The 21,353-nt window shown below is 43.9% G+C and overlaps 1 protein-coding gene across 1 annotated transcript in view; it reads left to right on the forward strand.

Annotated features, from left to right (window-relative positions):
- LOC124775313 (frizzled-4) overlaps positions 1–21,353 on the forward strand; it is a 473,590-nt gene that overhangs the window by 407,486 nt on the left and 44,751 nt on the right. Inside the window, exon 3 of the mRNA XM_047250148.1 lies at positions 20,827–20,993. Within this exon, the coding sequence (XP_047106104.1) occupies positions 20,827–20,993 (167 nt within the window). The remainder of the gene's footprint in view (positions 1–20,826; positions 20,994–21,353) is intronic.

Consider the following 21,353-nt stretch of genomic DNA (forward strand, 5'->3'; position numbering starts at 1 on the left):
ATGCGAGTGCTTCACCAGGCCAAGGAAACTAAAGTAAAACTTGGAAACTCTGACGCTCGAGCTTCCGGTTCGAAATACGTATAAGCAAACTGAAACCGAAATGAAACTTCCTGGCAGATTAAAACTGTGTGCCCGACCGAGACTCGAACTCGGGACCTTTCGCGGGCAAGTGCTCTACCAACTGAGCTATCGAAGCACGACTCACGCCTGGTCCTCACAGCTTTACTTCTGCCAGTATCTCGTCTCCTACCTTCCAAACTTTACAGAAGCTCTCCTGCGAACCTTGCAGAACTAGCACTCCTGAAAGAAAGGATACTGCGGAGACATGGCTTAGCCACAGCCTGGGGGATGTTTCCAGACTGAGATTTTCACTCTGCAGCGGAGTGTGCGCTGATATGAAACTTCCTGGCACATTAAAACTGTGTGCCCGACCGAGACTCGAACTCGGGACCTTTCGAGGGCAAGTGCTCTACCAACTGAGCTACCGAAGCACGACTCACGCCCGGTCCTCACAGCTTTACTTCTGCCAGTATCTCATCTCCTACCTTCCAAACTTTACAGAAACTCTCCTGCGAACCTTGTAGAACTAGCACTCCTGAAAGAAAGGATACTGCGGAGACATGGCTTAGCCACAGCCTGGGGGATGTTTCCAGAATGAGATTTTCACTCTGCAGTGGAGTGTGCGCTGATATGAAACTTCCTGGCACATTAAAACTGTGTGCCCGACCGAGACTCGAACTCGGGACCTTTCGCGGGCAAGTGATCTACCAACTGAGCTACCGAAACACGACTCACGCCCGGTCCTCACTGTTGTGGACTGGCAAGACAGCCAATCCACAATGACGGGTAGGCGAAAGGCACGCGTTTAAGCTCACGCAGGCTGGCGTGAAGTCTGGAACTGGACAAGGTAATTAATATAGCCAATAACGTACATAGCTGCTGGAATACTTAACTTTAATCCACAATTGGTGAACATCGGTCTGACGGTACATGCATCACAAGATAAATAGCAAATGATAATGGCGCCTTGCTAGGTCGTAGCAAATGACGTAGCTGAAGGCTATGCTAACTATCGTCTCGGCAAATGAGAGCGTAATTTGTCAGTGAACCATCGCTAGCAAAGTCGGCTGTACAACTGGGGCGAGTGTTAGGAAGTCTCTCTAGACCTGCCGTGTGGCGGCGTTCGGTCTGCAATCACTGACAGTGGCGACACGCGGGTCCGACGTATACTACCGGACCGCGGCCAATTTAAAGGCTACCACCTAGTAAGTGTGGTGTCTGGCGGTGACACCACACTGACAGTTTTAATTTGCCAGGAAGTTTCATATCAGCGCACACTCCGCTGCAGAGTGAAAATCTCATTCTGAAACCGAAATACTGGCGGCTGACGGACTTCTCATGGAAATATGTTTCACTGTCCTTGTCTGCCACGCGAAACCATTGTGAATTGGTAAAAAAAAGAGCCCATAGTATTCTGAAGACAGTATACAAAGAATAATTAACAGAGAGAGACGAGATGCTGCATGTGCCTTTCGTTGATTATTTCAGATAACTAGAAGAATTATCGCCGGTAATGGAATTGTGTATAAAGAATTGTGATTTCAACACAGCTGGACATTATAGCGAAAGATATTTAATAATAATGCCAGAAGCGTCCTGAATCTTGGACTGTTATCATTCATCCATTTTCCAGTTGTATTCGTAATAATGAATTTTACGCTAGGACACACGGTCATTGTTAGAAGTATACACGATCAATGGATGTGAGCTCTGTTAGTAATTAAACAGTCGATTGCCAAAAGTTAATTAAATTTTGATAACAAGTTAATAGAAAGCGTACACATACTTTACACAAAGTGGAAATATTGTCCAAGTCATCCTCAAGTCGAACGACGATACTTCCCCATAGACAGATGCATCATCAATGAAAACTCTAATTGTGCCGCTGACTCTGTCTGATAAATCACTTATGTAATTAATAAATCACTTACGTAATCATACTGAGAACATCAGAGCTTCTACTACGCTTTCGTTTCTGTTGAACATCTGCCGTTTGGTACAAAGCGTTGGGTTCTACTACTCGTATGCCGGCGGAGTGTGTGCATGTGATTGTATTTTGGTTATTAGTCGGCTGTTTGCTTCAGTGTCTACATCTGCATCAGTACTCAGCAAGCGTGGTGGAGGGTACTTCAGGTGCCGCTAACTAACTCTCCTTTCCCTGTTCCATTCGCCAATGGCGCAGGGAAGAATGATTGTCGGTAAGCCTCCGTATTGTCTTTAATTTCTCGTTGCGATCATGTCGCGACACGTATGTGGGAGGAAGTACTGTGCGTCCCGACTCTTCCCAGTAGGTGGTACTCTCTCGGAATTACAGTAGTAAACCTCTTCGTGATGCACAGCGCCTCTTTTGTAACGTCTGCCACTGGTGTTTGTTGAACATCTCGGTAACGCACTCGCGCCGACTAAACGATCCGCTAAGGAAACCCTACGCTTTTCTTTGGATGGTCTGTATCTCTATCAGTCCTATCTGGTCAGGATCCCAGACTGAGAACCAATACTTAAAAACCACTCGAAGAAGCGTCTTTTAAGCCACTTCTTTCGTGGATGACTTATATTTTCTTAAGATTCTTCCTGTGGGTCTCAGACTGGCATCTGCTTTTCCTACTTTTTTTGTGTTGCCAGTCCACTTAAGGTCACTACGAGTGGTTACTCCTAGGTATTTTTCGGTACTTATATTGTCATCAGTAGTGTAATTGTACAGGAGTAGATTCCGTTTCCTGAGTGTGCGCAATATGGTACGTTGATTTACTTTCAGGGTCAGTGGTCAGTCCCTGCAACATTCAACAATCCTCTGCAGCGCTTCCTTCAATTCGCTACAATGTGTGACGTTGCCGCCTTGTTATAGACAGCCGCATCATTTGCGACCAGCCGTCTGCAACTTTCGACTTTACCCACGTTACACTGTTTATACGAATTACCTTTACATTTGTCTATTTTGTGCCGTTGAGAGCGACGTGTTGAGTTCTATCTGTAAGAAAGCCTTGAATGCTATCGAAAATCTGGTCCGATACTCGACAAGCTCGTATTTTTTTTTCCACAAACGGCAGTATGGGACGGTATCAAATGCCATCCTGAGGTCAAGGAACAGGGCGTCAATCTGAGCGCCGATGTCTTTGGCGCTACTGATGTTATGGGCGAACACAGTGAGCTGAGTTTCGCAAGATTTCAGTTTGCTGAATATGCACTGCGCTTAAGTACTAAAGGGTCACTTCGTTGAAACCACGTCATTTTCACTCATTGCCACGCAGAAGTGTGAAACTCGACTCAAAGCTGGTTACGATCTTGCTCTGTAGAGGAAAAGCGTGGCGCCCTGTGATGACACCTCAAACACGAGGTATCGACACGTATGAGAAAAAAGGGCCAGAGCTCAGAAGTTCATGTGACGTGTAATGATGTCACATTGGCACCAAATTTTACCGCAGTGCTGCCCAACCCCACAGTGGACTTGTCACACTATGGAAAGGTCGTCACACCCTCCTTAACGACGTATGCTGCCTATGCGACGGAGGTCAGAAGCGCGACGCCCCGTGTTGAAGTCAAGCGGTTTTTTTATGAATGGCTGAGGAAAACATTTCAGACACAACGCAGTTCAGAACTGATACGAACAGGCCGTGGAAGCTGGCATTAAGGGCGTGTATAAAACCATCCTGTCCCTTGCAGCATTTTGTTTATCCGTCAAAAATGACAGTCTGCAAAGCGATGTGCAACAGGCCGACGTTCTTGATAACCTTTGCCACGACCGAAACGCCTCCCAACCCCCCAAACGACTGAAACCTTCTCTAAGGACATGAAGAGGCTGCAAACCCAGTGAACGTCACCTGACCCGTTTGGAGTGTAGCTTGACTGCAATTTTTGCTCTGGATATACAGAGTGGAACCACTGGGGACCGTTCAAAACCATCCGATGAAATTTGATCGTGATCCGAAGGAGCAAAGGGTATGTATGATTTTCAGCGCACCTGTTTTGCGCCCTCATGTGGTGTGATAATGTGGGATGCGATACTGACACATGGATGAAATAAAACGGCAAAGGGTCCGTCTAAGACGCTCCCAGCTCGGCAACACAATCTGTCATAGCCACGCATATTTGTTTAGAACTTTAGAAATGTGCCTACACAGAGACGTCCTTGACCGATTCCTAAGCGCGCGCAGACAGGTAACGCCTTCGACTCCCTACAGGTCAGTAGCGCTACGTTGCTTCTCTGGTACGTGCTTGCAGGAATGCAGAATCTCAGGGGTGTCGTAAGATCACGTTCAAATCTGGTGGAATGGTTTTGAACGGCTCCTTGTTGTTACATTCTGTATACCAGGGCAAAATTTGGTGTCGTGCTACACTGAAAAGAGGCCATATCACGTTCAATGTTGTTACAACCCCACGATGTCGTAAGACATGAATTCAATCGTCTAGGGGGTGTCGACACTGCGAAAGATTGTCAAGAACGTGGTCCTGTTGCACATCGCGCTGTAAACTGTCGTTTTTGACCGCAAAATTTGTATAAACGAACACTGCAAGGGAAGGGGTGGTCTTATTGACGCTCTTTATACCACTTCATGAAACCTCTTGGTCACTTGTCTGAGCAGCGGTGTGTCTGAACTTCCTTAGCCATCCATAAGAAACTCGCGAGTGATTCGTACAGTGGGCGTCGCGGATCCGACCTCCACCGCAGAGGTGTCAAGAGAAGGAGTGAGATGTGGGTAAGGGGATGTGTGTGTGTGTGTGTGTGTGTGTGTGTGTGTGTGTGTGTGTGTGTGTGTGTGTGACGACCTTCCCATCGGATAACACGTCCACAGTGGTGTCCGCAGAGTTATGGAGAAATTTAGTGCCAATGTGACTTCGTTAACTGACCTTACATCTCACACGAACGTCTGACCTCTCGCCGTTTTTTTCCCCCGTGTGTCGACACCTTGCTCCCCAAGGGTGACGTCACAGCGCGAGACTGCTTTGCACTATTACAGAGGACGGTTGAGGCATTGTTGAGCCAAATTTCAAACTTCTACGTCACAAAGACGGAAAATTACGGAGTTTAAGAAGTGATCCTTAATTCTTTTGCGCAGCATATGTTGATTTCCGCAGAGAATATTTTCGTTCTCCAAAAATATCTTAATATATGAGCGTAAAACGTGTTCCATATTTCTGCAACAGATTGACATCAGCGATGTAGACCTACAATTAGGCACAGCTGCCCTATTGTCCTTCCTGCAAATGGGTGAAAATGGTTCAAATGGCTCTGAGCACTATGAGACTTTACATTTGAGGTCATCAGTCCCCTACAACTTAGAACTACTTAAACCTAACTAACCTAAGGGCATCACACACATCCATGCCCGAGCCAGGGTTCGAAACTGCGACAGTAGCGGTCGCGCGGTTCAAGACTGAAGCGCCTAGAACCGTTCGGCGCCACCGGCCGGCCTTGAAAATGGGTATCTATCTATAACTACGCTTATCAACAATGGTGCTGTTTGCCAAAACTCCCCTGCATTTCACTGAAACTTTGCAGTCTTGTGAAAGAACACACTTGTGCTTGGAAGAGAGTGCCGTTGCGAGATGTGCGTATCCCCTCCAAATGGCGGAGCACTGGTTGGGAGCGCTGGCCAGACTGGTGGGAAACAGCACACAGCCGCGGCCACACAGACACAGCCGGAATCACGAGCCTGTGTAACTCCGTGTTTAGCCGAGTCGGCCCCTGCCCCTCTTGTAAGCACCTCCGGACGCAAACTGTAATACACCGAGTATTGCTGGACGGCTGTGGCCGTCAAGTCGACTTCTGAGAACACGCGCGCACGGCTATAGGCGGCTATCGCACTCTGCCGTACATGCGACGCATTACGCATATAATTTACGACCGCCGCTTGCACCGCGCCCTAGCCTAGCCTATTCTAGTCTATACTAGCTGCAGACACAAGACAACACACGTACAAGCCACGCACAAAAGGAGACTCGCCGCAGTGGGCAAAGCGCGATCCGTTGCAAATATCCTGATAAAGCTCCCGGAGATTTTACTTCAGATGAGTTGTTACGTTATTGCAATTCCACATGGAACACGTGTGCGGCGTACACGGACTACATGACGTTCTAAACGCGAGGCCACGTTCACAAAGATACCGATCTCATGCTGAAAGAGAAGAAAAACCAAAAGGTAATGTGACTAAACTTTGCGGCTCGTGCCCGTACCTGCGTGTATTAATTTATAGGGATATGAAGTAGTGGACCGAACACACAGGCTCATTCGTAGGTAAGGCGGCTGGCAGACTTGGCTTCATTGGTAGGTCACGGCCAAAACACAGTCTGTCTACATATTACAATATCGCCCGACTGTCCGCCACCCATACCAGAATACTGAATGGAGGAGCAGCTTTTTAAATCGCATAGTATCACAGAAAGTAAAGTTTTCTTGAGAAGCGGAAAACTACACACCAAAAGTACTTTATTAATTTTCCCGAATGTTACACAAAATATTTGCAAGATACTAACACAAATCGGATTCTTCACAGGAGACTGCTAAAACTGGTAGAAGAAGATCTCAGGGAAGATCATTCGGATTCTGGAGAACTTAGGAACACGTGAGGGAACACTGACCGTACGACTTATCTTAGAAGATAGTAGTTTAAGGAAAGGCAGACCTCCGTTTACAGCATTTATAGACTTAGAGAAAACATTATTAAATAAAAAATTTAAAATAAAAGCTTTTAATGCCTAGACCGCAATTTTCCTATCACAATTACAGTTCGATAACTAATTTCGGGCCGGCCGGAGGGGCCGAGCGGTTCTAGGCGCTACAGTCTGGAACCGCGCGATCGCTACGGTCCCAGGTTCGAATCCTGCTTCCGGCAAGGATGTGTCTCATGTCCGTAGGTAAGTTAGGTTTAAGTAGTTCTAAGTTCTAGGGGACTGATGACCTCAGCAGTTAAGTCCCATAGTGCTCAGAGCCATTTGAACCAATTAATTTCGGTTGTTATCTGCAACCATCTTCAGATCGTTCAAAATATGAAAAGGCGATGAATAAGCATTTGAAAGCATCGTTAGCTGCAGTTATGCAACAACATGCATTCATAAGTACCAAAACAATAACAGTACATAGTTGAAAATGGCTGACGGTTGCATAGGAAATTGTGCAGTTGCGCGAGATTTTGATCCAGCTTCTACTCATGCAACTGGGCAATTTCCTTTATGAATTATGGTAGGAAAATTGCGGTCTAGGCAGTAAAAGTTTCTCCTTTTAATTTTTTTATTTAATAAACCACATGAAGGGCGACGTCTTTCTCCCCCTGACCATGTCAGACTTCACTTAGAGAAAGCTTTTCACAATGTTGACTGGAATACTCTCCTTGAAATTCTGAAAGTAACAAGGGTAAAATACAGGGACCGAAAGGCTATTTACAACTTGAACAGAAACCAGACGTAGTTATAACAGCCGAGAGGCACGAAAGGGAAGCAGTGGTCGAGAAGGGAGCGAGACACGGGTGTAGCCTACCACCATGTTATTCAATCTGTACACAGACCAAGCGATAAAGGAAACCAAACAAAAATCTGGAACAGGAATTACAGCCCACGCAGAACAAATAAAAACTTTGAGGTTTGCCGATGACTGTAATTCTGTCAGAGACTGCAAAGGACTGAGAAGAGCAGTTGAACGGAATGGACAGTGCCTTGAAAGGATATGAGACGATCATCAATAAAAGCAAAACAATGATAATTGAATGTAGTCTAATTATTCAGGTTATGCTGAGAGCATTAGATTAGGAAGCGAGTCACTTAAAGTAGTAAGTGAGTTTCGCTATTTGGGCAGCAAAAGACTGATGCTGGCTGAAGTAGACTGGATATAAAATGTAAACCGGCAGTGACAAGAAAAGAATTTCTGAAGAACAGAAATTTGTTAACATCGAATACAGACTTACGTGTTCGAAAATCTTCTCTGAAAGTGTTTGTATGGAGTGTAGCCATGTATCGAAGCGAAACATGGACAATAAACAAATTAGGCAGAAAAACAACAGAGGCTTTTGAAAAGTGGCGCTACAGAAGAACGAACTTTAGATGAGTAGATCATGTAACTAATGAGGAGGTACTGAATAGAATTGGAGAGAAAGGTTTGTGGCACAACTTGACTAGAAGAAGGCATCGGTTGATGGGACACGTTCTGGGACGTGAAAGGATCACCAGTTTAGTACTGGACGGACGTGTGGGGTAAAAATCGTAGAGAGAAAGAGACCAAGAGATGAAACCTGTAAGCAGATTCAGATGGTTGTGGGTTTGCAGTAGTCATTCGCAGATGAAAAGGCTTGAGCAGGATAGAGTAACATGGAGTGCTGCATTAAACAGTCTTTGGACTGAAGACAACACAAAGTACTCAGGTGAGGCTGTTGATAAAAACGTGTGTATTACAATGTAAACTTTTCGCTTTGCTTTTAGTTGGACAATACGCATTTTCAAGTAAGCTATTTTGGACGTAATGCATTGTGACTAGTCTTCAATAACAAAGAAACAGTTAAATGCATTTTATTTTTTTTTAAATTCTCTATTTAATATTCAATAAGGCACTAATTAAACATCAGTAGAAGAAACAAAAACGTAAGAGTGTTTCATTTCCAATGGCAGCGCTGATATTATTTTTTTCAAAACAGGCTCCTTTTCTATACAATCCAAACAGTAACTTGGGCAATAAGTTCGTTATCTGGAAGTTTGATAATAATGGTGAAAAATTTAGATATTTCATTTTCTCTCCATTTTTTTTCCAAATCTGAGATGTAGCAGTTTTTGTACATCATCTTTCTTTTCTTGTTTAATCCTGGGAGAAGATGACACTTTCGCTCTATTTTCTACTTTGCTATGGCTGTATGCACTGTTGCCTAATGGCAAAAAGCACTTTGAAGGATCGTCAAAAAGTGCTTGAGATGAGTTTTGATTTTCACATCAATTACCCTTCCGCCTGCAACGCATTTCTTCAAGTAAATCATTTTCAGATCACCCGATACCTTTTACAGGCTTCAGACTTTTTCTTAGGTCCTTGTAATTAAATATTGACAATCTTTCCCCAAAAACCCTCTTCTGAATAAAACTACCGGTATGTATTTCGATTCAGTATTTCTGAAATTTTACGTTTTTTTTCTACTTGGCCAAAAACTCGATCGGCAGATAAAAAAGGAGTGTCCTCGAAATGGGAAGGAGTGAGGCGCCTCAGTTACATGCACTGGAGATTCTCTACTGACTAGGAAGGTTGAAAATTAATCGAAAATGCGCATCCACTCTCTATTATACACTCCATCTTAACAGTACAAAGTTTTTACATCTGACTTCCGTATTTCTGAAAGACAGAATGAGGAAAAGATGCAGAAAAGTGTTATAATGGTGAAAACAATTACCAGCTGGACGCAGTTGGTAAGTTGAAAACTCCAGTACATTACATTGTAGTTAACATTGTTTAATGAAAGAAAAGAAAATAAATTTATGAACTTTATGCAGTTTGATGCATTCATACTTGAGAACAAAATCGTATTTGTTGCATTTGCTACTCTTCAGAGTTCTTCTTCATTGTTTTAAAACGGGTTTTAGCGATATTTGATGGTAGGAGTATGTAATGTTGGTCAGAAAGTACACGATTTCATATCAGACTCTCATTTGTCCAACCGTGGACGTTACGCGTTTTGAAAAGTTGCTCGTCTTCAGGGAAGGAATGAAGGTTAGGGTTTAAGGTCCCGTCGACGACGAGGTCTTTAGTGACGGAATACAAGCTCCGATTAAGGAAGGCTGGAGAAGGTAATCTGCCACGCTCATTTCAGAGGAATCATCCCGGAATTTACCTTTAGCAATTAAAGTAAAATCACGGATGCCCGGACGCCGATTTAAAACTTCAAATTCCAGAATGTAAGTCAAATGCATTAACCACTGCGCCCCATTACTCGATACACTGAGCAAATCTTCAGCATACGTCTTTAACACCCAATTTAATAAGCTTCTATTCTCTTATTTTCTGCATTATTTATCGTTCACATTTCACTTTCAAATAAGACAACATACCACACAAGTACATTCACAGAAAACTTAACCATCATTTAGATTTGTATTACTTGTTAAAGTACCCCTTTACCTCTTTTAGAAATGATTTTTATGCTGCTGCCAGTCTCCATTTTATATCCTTTCTACTTCGGGCGTGGTCAGTTATTTCCTCGCCATTTACCAAAACTCATCTCATTTTCTAATTTAATTCCCTTTCCATCATCTGGTTTCATTCGACTACACTTCGTTATCCCTGCGTAACTTTTGTTGATGTTCATCTTATAGCGTGTCTTCTAGCGATTGCGTGCAATTGATGTTCCAAGTTCTCTGGCTTCGCCGATACAATCACTGTGTCATCAGCACACGTCAAACCTCATTTTGTTCGTCTCTCTTAAATTTAGTTCTTTTCACAAATGTGTTTAGCTTCCTTTAATGCTTGTTCACCGTGAAGAGTGAACGACATGGAGGATAGGTTAAGACCCTACTTCACTCCCTCCTCAACCATTGCTTATGTGACTTTATGATGTGATTTGACAAACTCTTTCATTCTTGGTTCGTTTTTCTTCGAGGAGAGGACACCTCGCGTGCCTGTTAGGGGCATAGTGATATCTACACACTATAAGGATTTCCTTGTGCAACACTTCATACAGCTTTTTAAAAAACGCAGTTGTGTCCACACCACTATTTTCATGGAAGATGGGGTGACACGACATGCTGCTTGTCAGGGGAAAGGTCTTCGTCGAGAAACCTTCGATAACGTCTGCATGATCTCTAGGCAACTTCAAAAGTGTGGCCTTCCAGACTACCGACTTACTCCATGTGACTTCTGATTGTGGGAATATCTGACAGATCGTGTCTATCAGCGACGTATTCTGACTCCTCCTGATTTTAAGGATAGTATACCGGATAGAGGAGATAGAAACGAAAGAGGAAGCCGGCTAATTGAATTTTGTGCCAAAAACAAGTTGGTCATAGCGAACTCCCTTTTCAACCACCATAAAAGAAGAAGGTACACGTGGAAAGCCCCAGGAGATACTAGAAGACACCAAATCGACTATATATTAGTAAAATCGCGTTTTAAAAACCAAATCAAGGATTGCAGAAGCTACCCGTCTGCGGATATTAATAGTGATCACAACCTTGTAATGATGAAATGCTTACTCAAACTCAAGCGATTAGAGAGAAAAACGAACAAAGTATGGAACAGAGATAACCTAAAGTCTGAAGAACTAGTGATCCCTTATGCACGGAAAACTGATGAGATGGCATCAAACATTATTCCCGGGAGTACTAACGAGGAGTGGAAACAAATCAAAGAAGGCATACATAAAGCAGCAGAAGAATTTATTGGGAAAGCCAAACCTGTAAACAGGAAAGAGTGGATAACACCTGAAATAATTTGTCTAATGGAAGAAAGAAGACTATACAAAAATGCCTCTGACGAGCAAAGCGAAAACAAATATAGAAAGCTTAGAAACCAAATAAACAGAGAATCTAGGAAAGCAAAAGAAAATTACCTCAACAGCATTTGTAAAGAGGTGGAGGAAAACATGGTTAAAGGAAAAACTGACTTGGCCTACAGAACAATAAAACAAAACTTTGCTAAACGGAAAGTAAAATCTTCAGGAACTATAAAGAACAAAGAGGGCAAGGTACTATTTGGATATGACACGCTGAAGAGATGGCAAGAATACATTGAAGAGCTATATCAAGGAGACCCTCTAACAGATAATATGATAGAATTAAGCGAAGAAGTAGAGAAAGAAGAACTAGGGGACACAATTCTGAAAGATGAATTTGAAAAAGCACTAAAAGAACTACCAGATAAGAAAGCGGCAGGTGTTGATGATATACCTTCTGAACTAATTAAGAAATCAGGAGACAAAATGAAAGCTACATTACTGCAACTCATACAGAAAATATACAAAACAGGTGAAGTTCCTGAAGACTATCAGAAATGCATCATAGTCCCCATACCTAAGAAAGCATCTACTATGGACTGTGAAAACCATCGAACACTCAGTCTTCTTTCACACGCATCAAAAATTCTAATAAGAATAATTTTGAAAAGAGTTGAAAACCAATTGAATAGCACTCTAAGTGAAGACCAATTCGGTTTTAGAAGCGGTGTAGGGACGAGGGAAGCAATCTTATCTTTAAGACTAATAATTGAGAAACAAATTTCCAAAAACAAACAAGTATTTATAGCCTTCGTAGACCTCGAAAAGGCATTTGACAATGTTGTATGGCCAGAAATGTTTAGAATTCTGAAGAAGGCTGGTCTGAAATATAATGATAGAAGGATAATCTTTAAAATATACCAAAATGAAACAGCCTTAGTTAAGAAGGAAAACAAAGAAGAAACAGCAAAAATAAGGAAAGGAGTGAGACAGGGATGCCCACTATCTCCAGTAATTTTCAACGCATATATCCAAGAAGCAATAGACAAAATAAGAGAGAATATTGAAGTAGGAATAAAACTTAACGGAATGAAAATAGATATGTTGCGATATGCAGATGATATCGCCATAATTACAGAAAGGAAAGAAGATTTAGAAGCCGCACTCAATGAAATGGAAAACACCTTAAAAGAACAGTATGGAATGAAAATAAATAAGAAAAAGACTAAAGTGATGGTGAGTGGCGCCCTGAACTACAATGAACCCATACGAATAACAATAAAGGGAGAGAAACTAGGGCAGGTTACAGAATTTAACTACTTAGGTAGCAAAATAACAGCAGATGGAAGGAGCAAAAGTGACATTAAAAACAGAATACAACTTGCCAAAATAGCATTCAATGGAAAAAGAAACTTACTGACGAGTAGAAATGTTAGTTTAGACGTAAGAAAGAGAGTCATGAAAACCTATGTGTGGAGTACAGCCCTTTACGGATGTGAAACTTGGACTAGTGGAAAAGAAGAAAAGAGAAGATTAGAGGCATTCGAAATGTGGTGCTACCGGAGAATGGAAAAAATCAGCTGGCGAGACAAGGCTACAAACGAAGATGTCCTCAGAAGAGTGAAAGAAAACAGATCTCTTTGGCGAAATATACAGAAAAGAAGAATAACCTTCATAGGTCACATTTTACGGCATAACAATTTCATTAAGAGAATATTAGAAGGAATCATTGAAGGAAGAACTCGCCGAGGACGACCTAGATTAAGCTACATTCAACAAGTAATAAATGACATCGGGTGCCAGACCTATGCAGATATGAAGAAGAAAGCTGACAAAAGAACGGAATGGCGTGCTGCTGCCAACCAACCTGTGGGTTGATAACCGAAGAAGAAGATACCGGATATGCTGCGAGTAACTGTCGTCCATGCTGTATTACGGAGGCAGAACGTTGATGAGTCGAGAGGCCATACTGAACGCCTGTAGTAACTTGTGACCATATCCTAATAAACGTGTCAGAACCACCGTTATCATGTGTGTGATCGTTCCTCCCCTTTACACTCACACCACATTCTAACTGCTTACAGCGCCATATTTTCACCCGGTGGCACAAAGTGGAATTACGATTTTTCAGGCTACTACGCGAGCGCACCGATTAATGAGCATACCTACGATGTTTGAGCATCCTGCGATGAATACAGCCCGCACTGCAAGACTCAGAAGGGCACTAAAGGTTGCTTCTCTTTGGCGAGAAGAACTGAGACGATCATGGAATGTGTGCAAGGACGAGATCTGAAAGAATAATCTCTCGTTCGTCTCACGCTGGCCGTGTTTTCGCGGTCGCCACGGCAACAGCAGGTGGGGCGACACGCCCTGCCGGAGCGCCGATTCCCACGCAGCCTGCGCTTTCCCCAGAGCCCGTGGCGCCGGCGAGGCACGCCACACATTCCCGTCTCTGTGTGTCTGTGTCTGCCCCGGCCTGGCGCCAAACGCGACCCGTTTTTTTGTCGCCCGTGGGGGGAAAAACTGTTTTGCTTTCCGTCCGGTGGGAGATTAATTTCGGCGCCGACTGATGCCCTCTTCCGCTCCGTCCCTCGACTCGCGTTCGCAGCCGCGTCTGCAGCTTCACGTCCCGTCTACGTCCGCGTCACCGGAGACAGGGAACACGAGCACCGCTCGACAGAGGTGGAGGTACAAGCTGCTGCAGTCTCCCTGAAGGAGTCATGCAAGCACTGTACTGAAATGAGCTAAGGAAGCGACGGAAATACCGAGGAAATCAGGAAGACTACCACATTATTAAACATGGGACACATGTTTGATTTGGGATACAACCGCTCACTTGACGAAAGGTTTGTTCCTAAAGACTGTAGTGTAACTCAGGTCACACCAATATTCGAGAAAGGAAATAGGAGTGACCCATCGAATTACAGACCCGTATCACTGACTTCAATTTGCAGTAGAATTTTGGAGCATATACTGTACTCGATCATTATGAATCACCTTCAAGAAAATGACTTATTGATACATAACCAAAACGGATTCAGAAAATACCGTTCTTGTGCTACACAGCTAGCTCTTTATTTCCATGAGGTAATGAGTGCTGTCGACAAGAAATCTCAGACGATTCCACATTCCTAGATTTCCAGAAGGCTTTTGATACCGTTCCTCACAAGCGACTATTAATCAAACTGTGTGACCGGATTCGTGATTTCCTCTCATAGAGGTCACAGTTCGTAGTGATAGACGGTAAATCATCGAGTAGAACAGAAGTGATATCTGGCGTTCCGCAAGGTAGTGTCATAGACCTCCGCTGTTCCTGATTTACATAAATGATCTAGGTGATAATCTGAGCAGCCCCCTTAGACTCTTTGCAGATGACGCTGTAATTTTCCGTTTAGTAAAATCATCAGACGATCAATTCCAATTACAAAATGATTTAGAGAGAATTTCTGTGTGGTGCGAAAAGTGGCAATTGGCACAAACAAAGAAAAGTGCGAGGTCAATCACATGGGTACTAAAAGAAATCCGATAAATTTTGGGTATACGATAAATTGCACAAATCTAAGGGCTGTCAATTCGACTAAATACCTAGGAATTACAATTACAAGCAACTTAAATTGGAAAGACCACACAGATAATATTGTGGGGAAGGCAAGGCGAAGCAAAGACTACGCTTTGTTGGCAGAACACTTAGAAGATGCGACAAACCCACTAAAGAGACAGCGTACATTACACTTGTCCGTCCTCTGCTGGAATTCTGCTGCGCGGTGTGGGATCCTTACCAGGTAGGATTGACGGAGGACATCGAAAGAGTGCAAAGAGGAGCAGCTCGTTTCGTGTTATCGCGCAACAGAGGTGAGAGTGTCACTGATATGATTCGCAAGTTGGGGTGGCAGTCACTGAAACAAAGGCGTTTTTTTTTTTTTTTTGTAGCGAGATCTATTTACTAAATTTTAATCACCAACTTTCTCTTCCTAATGCGAAAATATTTTGTTGGCACCCACCTACGTAGGGAGAAATGATCATCATAATAAAATAAGAGATATCAGAGCTCGAACGGAAAGATTTGGGTGTTCCTTTTCGCCATGCGGCATTCGAGAGTGGAAGGGTAGAGAAGTAGTATGGAAATGGTTCGATGAACCCTCTGCCAGGCACTTAAGTGTGAATTGCAGAGTAACCAAGTAGATGTAGATAATGAGAAAGTAGGAACCATCGTAGTTATTTAGGATACCACGGAAAACCTAAAAACGGACGGTCACGCAGGCATCCTGTGAGGGATACTGCAAGACAGACCCATGCTGCTTGGGATTGATCCTGCTTATTCACGTCGTACGAATGCCGAGACGTTATACGTGTGCGACCGCAGCGCACTCCCGCAGCCATTGGAGGCTTCAAATGATGTCCGCGAACTACACACGAGTACTCGGAGTGGACTAGCATGAGTTTTGTAGAAAAGGCGACATAGGTCCTGCAAATGACAAGATTTATTATGGTAGTTAGAATTTCTCACACCGTACACTCACTGTTCCTTAAACGCATCTACCAATCTCTATAATTCTTCGCACGTCCGGGCACCCATGATTCTCGAGAAGCAAACCGAGTCATGCGAAAACATCTTGGGGGAGCCGATCGCACGGCGGCTCACGCCAGCACGATATCTTCAATTAGCTTCATTTTCCTCTCATGCCCGCCTTATTTTTCAAACTGTCGTTTGACGTATACCCCATACTGACATCATACAAGGATATAAAAAGTACGAAATGGCTTATAACAGATCATAAATCACAGCATAGTAAATGACAATGCCCACAATTCGTGTATATTACTGAGGGATGAAAGGTAAGTAATAGTAAGAACACACTAACTTATTCCGAACTGAAATAGTTACATGGTGTTGGTTTCTTCATGTACATCTGCATCTGTTCCCCATAAGCCGCATCGCGGTGTGGCGGAAGGTATTTCTGATATCCTCTTTCCAGTTCCAATCGCTAATTGTGTGCTTGGGAAGAAGGCGTTCCAAAGCACAAGGCATTGGTTTATGTGCTGTCGTCTTGTGGTGACAGAATTTCACCGAGAATATTTTGTTATTACCATCAGTGAGTCAGCGATGTGTGGAATAATTTTAGTTCAAAAATGGAATCGTTAAGTCTAGAGGATAAATAGAACGTTTACCTATCGACATTTTAAAACGTGAGTGGATCTGAGACAATATTTCGTAGGCGAATGCTGGATGACTATCATTTAAGTGACAACAAATAAATGTGTTTGTATAAGCTGGTTGCTTTGTAACAATATTTTATTGGATACATGCCAGGATTACTGAACGACTATGACATACCTCTTTGTACTTAGTACGATGTGATGTTTCATCTAATTCTTTCACCATCCGTAAATACATACGTAATATGATGTGCACGAGATGTTCATCAATAATGTTGTATCCGGATAATGTCAGGTTCTTTCTCTTTGTTGACAGCATAATTTTGTAATTATGCAGATTTAAAGAGAGCTGACAGCCATAACAGCAAATTGAAAATTAATCCAAATCCTGGTCTAATGATGGTGAAAGTGATAGTGTTTCCGTTAAGACTAGTTAGTCTGTAATACGAGAAATAGAACGTTTGTGTTGTAAATGTAGGTTTTTTACCTCTTTACTATTATAAACACTGGATTAGGATCCAGTTGTCGTTCATTTTTATGTTTTTAACAGATTTAAAGATCTCCGATTCTGCCAGAAATCGTTCATTATGAGAGAATAGAACATCGATCGTCAGTTTGAAAATAGACGTATTTTCTGTAAATTATGATCGCGGATCCTTCCTGAACGACAAGTACGTCCAGTAGCAGGTGCTGTCCTGTAGAAAACGCCATCGTCAGAGTGTTGCTGGTCATATCTGATTAATCTTTTATGTACTTTTTAAACTGATAGAGCTCCTATTTTACTCGGTTCTGCTTTCGTTTAGCATGCGCCGTCGAGTGTAACGGGTTCTATTAGTTCTTCAACTTTCTAAAATGCCTCAGCTTTTCTAAATGACACTGCCCGTTATTTTATGCTTCTCAGGTAGACGAACGTGTGAGCATGCAGTTTGCAACAGACAAAGTCTACCCTGACACCTGCTGTCTGATGGCTTGACAGGTCTTGTGCTTGTTAGCCGCAAGTACAGCGCGTGTAGCACAGGAACAGCACTTCTGCCGACCTGTTAACTCGCCACCTCATCAGCGTTTTCAGTTCAGAAGCACCACGTGTTGGACGTATTTGTCACCGAAGCGTTACCTGCTATTACCATTTGAAGCGGAAGCGAAAGTGTGTTCAAGAGTGGTTCTCAATCGAGTTCTTTAAACTGCTAAGCTACCGATCGTGGGAGAAAGCTGCCAGCAGGTAGGAATGGCGCCAAGCAGGCGCCAGCTGTGGGCAGGCATTTCTGGCGACAGCAAACGGGCCACTTCTCATGCTGTGTCGACCCAAAGTCGGTATTGAGCGACGAACCGCAGTGGCAAAGGACTGCGCATATCCTTGACTTCAAATACATCCCCTTCGGCATAAATGCCAATTTTTTGTTCATTTTTCATTTGCCTGGACTCTGACGATGTTCATTTCTAACACACACTGGTGCGCCAAAACACTATTGAATGCTAACCGGTCGTCTTTTACTAGTGGAAGGTATTGGTGGGATCAGCTTCGCAAAGTATCTCTTTTCTGATTTTCTGAATCGCAAAAATGGCTATGCAGATACAGCCTACGTTCGCATGCCTCGAACAAGTACCAAACACAAAATTTCTGATTAGTGGGACAAATTTATTTAAATCTTAATGAATTAAACTGCTGAAAAGGAGCCAACTCACAGATCATTTGATGATTTAATAAGATACCAATCCATATATTGGATGTACAATAATCATGTTCAATTTCATTGAAACATTATTAAGGGGAGGTGCAAACAGACAGCCGGCCGGGGTGGCCGAGCGGTTCTAGGCGCTACAGTCTGGAACCGCGCGACCGATACGGTCGCAGGTTCGAATCCTCCCTCGGGCATGGATGTGTGTGATGTCCTTAGGTTAGTTAGGTTTAAGTAGTTCTGAGTTCTAGGGGACTGATGACCACAGAAGTTAAGTTCCATAGTGCTCAGAGCCATTTGAACCGTTTTGCAAACAGACTGATTTTAAGGATCCTGACTAGGAAGCGGAATGGGACTGTGACGTGCAGTAGGAACGAATTTAGCAATAATTAACATTTATTTCCTCATTAAAAGTAGCACACGCACATATGTTGTTAAAACACAGTTATTTGGAATGCTGGCGCGTGAATCTCGACACTTTGTACATTATGCAGCGCAACAACTGGACCGACACGTGTGGGCCAGGTCTGCTAAAATACTGGTTACGATTTATCAAGATCACACTGATCACTCACACAACGAAAGATAGGATTTAGATGAAAGTTTCCCTACTCCACATGTAAGCTCAGTGGGACAGAGCGTGACTGGCTCTAGTGGCCAATTTCAGAGAACAAAGCCCACTTCTGAAATTCCGTACAACTCAGTAATTTTGTAAATACATTTGCCGAGCATGAGCAGATCTACTCCGCGATGAAACCGAACCTTCAGTTCGAACACGAGAGTTGTTTACGTCGATTTGGAGCCTCGTGGTTGGCAAAGAATTGCACGTGGTGCAGCAGAGTACGGCTACAAAGTCCGTGGGGATGGATACTGAATTTAAGAGGCCTGTGTATTGCTGATTTGCGTTTCTGTGTTGGCACGTCAGTGTTACTGTGTTGAGGCAAGTGTGTGGTGGCATAAATTTTCTTGTTGTAGTGGGTAAGTGGAGTTGAGTTTTCAGGACTGTGTGTATGTACACTACTGGCCATTAAAAGTGCTACACCACGAAGATGACGCGCAACAGACGCGAAATTTAACGGAGAAGAAGAAGATGTGATATGCAAATGATTAGCTTTTCAGAGCATTCACACAAGGTTGGCGCCGGTGGCGGCATCTACAACGTGCTGCATGAGGAACGTTTCCAACCGATTTCTCATACCCAAACAGTAGTTGACCGGCGTTGCCTAGTGAAGCGTTGTTGTGATGCCTCGTGTAAGGAGGAGAAATGCGTACCATCACGTTACCGACTTTGATAAAGGACGCATTGTAGCCTATCGCGATTGCTGTTTATCGTATCGCGAAATTGCTGCTCGCGTTGGTCGAATCCAGTGACTGTTAGCAGAATATGGAATCGGTGGGTTCAGGAGGGTAATACGGAACGCCGTGCTGGATCCCAACGGCCTCGTATCACTAGCAGTCAAGATGACAGGCATCTTATCCGCATGGCTGTAACGGATCGTGCAGCCACGTCTCGATCCCTGAGTGAACAAATGGGGACGTTTGCAAGACAACAACCATCTGCACGAACAGTTGGACGACCTTTGCAGCAGGATGGACTATCAGCTCGGAGACCATGGCTGCGGTTACCCTCGACGCTGCATCACAGACAGGAGCGCCTGCGATGGTGTACTCAACGACGAACCTCGGTGCACGAATGGCAAAACGTCATTTTTTCGGATGAATCCAGGTTCTGTTTACAGAATCATGATGGTCACGTCCGTGTTTGGCGACATGGCGGTGAACGCACATTGGAAGCGTCTATTCGTCATCGCCATACTGGCGTATCACCCAGCGTGATGGTAGGAGGTGCCATTGGTTACACGTCTCGGTCACGTTTTGTTGGGGCTGACGGCACTTTGAACAGTGGACGTTACATTTCAGATGTGTTACGACCCGTGCCTGTACCCTTCATTCGATCCCTGCGAAACCCTACATTTCAGCAGGATAACGCACGACCGCATGTTGCAGGTCCTGTACGGGCCTATCTGGATACAGAAAATGTTCGATTGCTGCCATGGCCAGCAGATTCTCCAGATCTCTCACCAATTCAAAACGTCTGGTCAATGGTGGCCGAGCAACTGGCTCGTCACAATACGCCAGTAACTACTGTTGATGAAATGTGGTGTCTTGTTGAAGCTGTGTGGGCAGCTGTACCTGTACACGCCATCCAATCTCTGTTTGAGTCAATGCCCAGGCGTATCAAGGCCGTTATTACGGCCAGAGGTCGTTGTTCGGGGTACTGATTTCTCAGGATCTATGCACCCAAATTGCGTGAAAATGTAATCACATGCCAGTTCTAGTATAATATATTTATCCAATGAATAACCGTTTATCTTCTGCATTTCTTCTTGGTGTAGCAATTTTAATGGCCAGTAGTGTGTGTGTGTGTGTGTGTGTGTGTGTGTTGTGCTGATTTCTGCAAGTTGAACTCATGACTGTTTGCCGGCACGTCTCGGTGGCCGTGTGTACAGTAGTGTGTGCTGACGGCAGCGGTGTGCCGGCAGGTGGGTGGTGCTGTGCCTGTCGTGGTTCCTCTCTGCGGGCGGCGGCTGGTCGGCGGAGCGCGTGCAGCAGCAGTCGTCGCTCTTCCACCTGGCGGGCTGGGGGCTGCCCGCCGTCTGCACCGTCGCCGTGCTCGTCCTCCGGCACGTCGACGCCGACGAGCTCACAGGTAGGCTCACTCTCTACTGCTAGTGTGTCGCGAACTGGCGTGGCGAGGCCGTGGCCGTGCAGACATACAGGCAGATTGTTACAAAAAGTGAAATAGATAAACAGTAGCCAGCCACTGGTCGTACCGCTATTTATTAAACAGAAAAAATAGCGTCGTTACCGGCCTCGACAGGGGCATCGTCAAATGCCTTTTCACGTATGACCGTGTCATTGTTAATATTTTATGAAGGACGGGAAAAGGGTTTTACCTGGGGAAGGTAAAGGCCAGCCAAGGCAAGGACTGTGGTGTGGATGGGGAACCGAAGGATAACAACAGCAACACCATTCGCAACTAAAAAATTTTAAACAGCAAATGTATTTA

This window comes from Schistocerca piceifrons, chromosome 2, assembly GCF_021461385.2.
Source record: "Schistocerca piceifrons isolate TAMUIC-IGC-003096 chromosome 2, iqSchPice1.1, whole genome shotgun sequence".
NCBI classification, from domain to species: Eukaryota; Metazoa; Arthropoda; class Insecta; order Orthoptera; family Acrididae; genus Schistocerca; species Schistocerca piceifrons.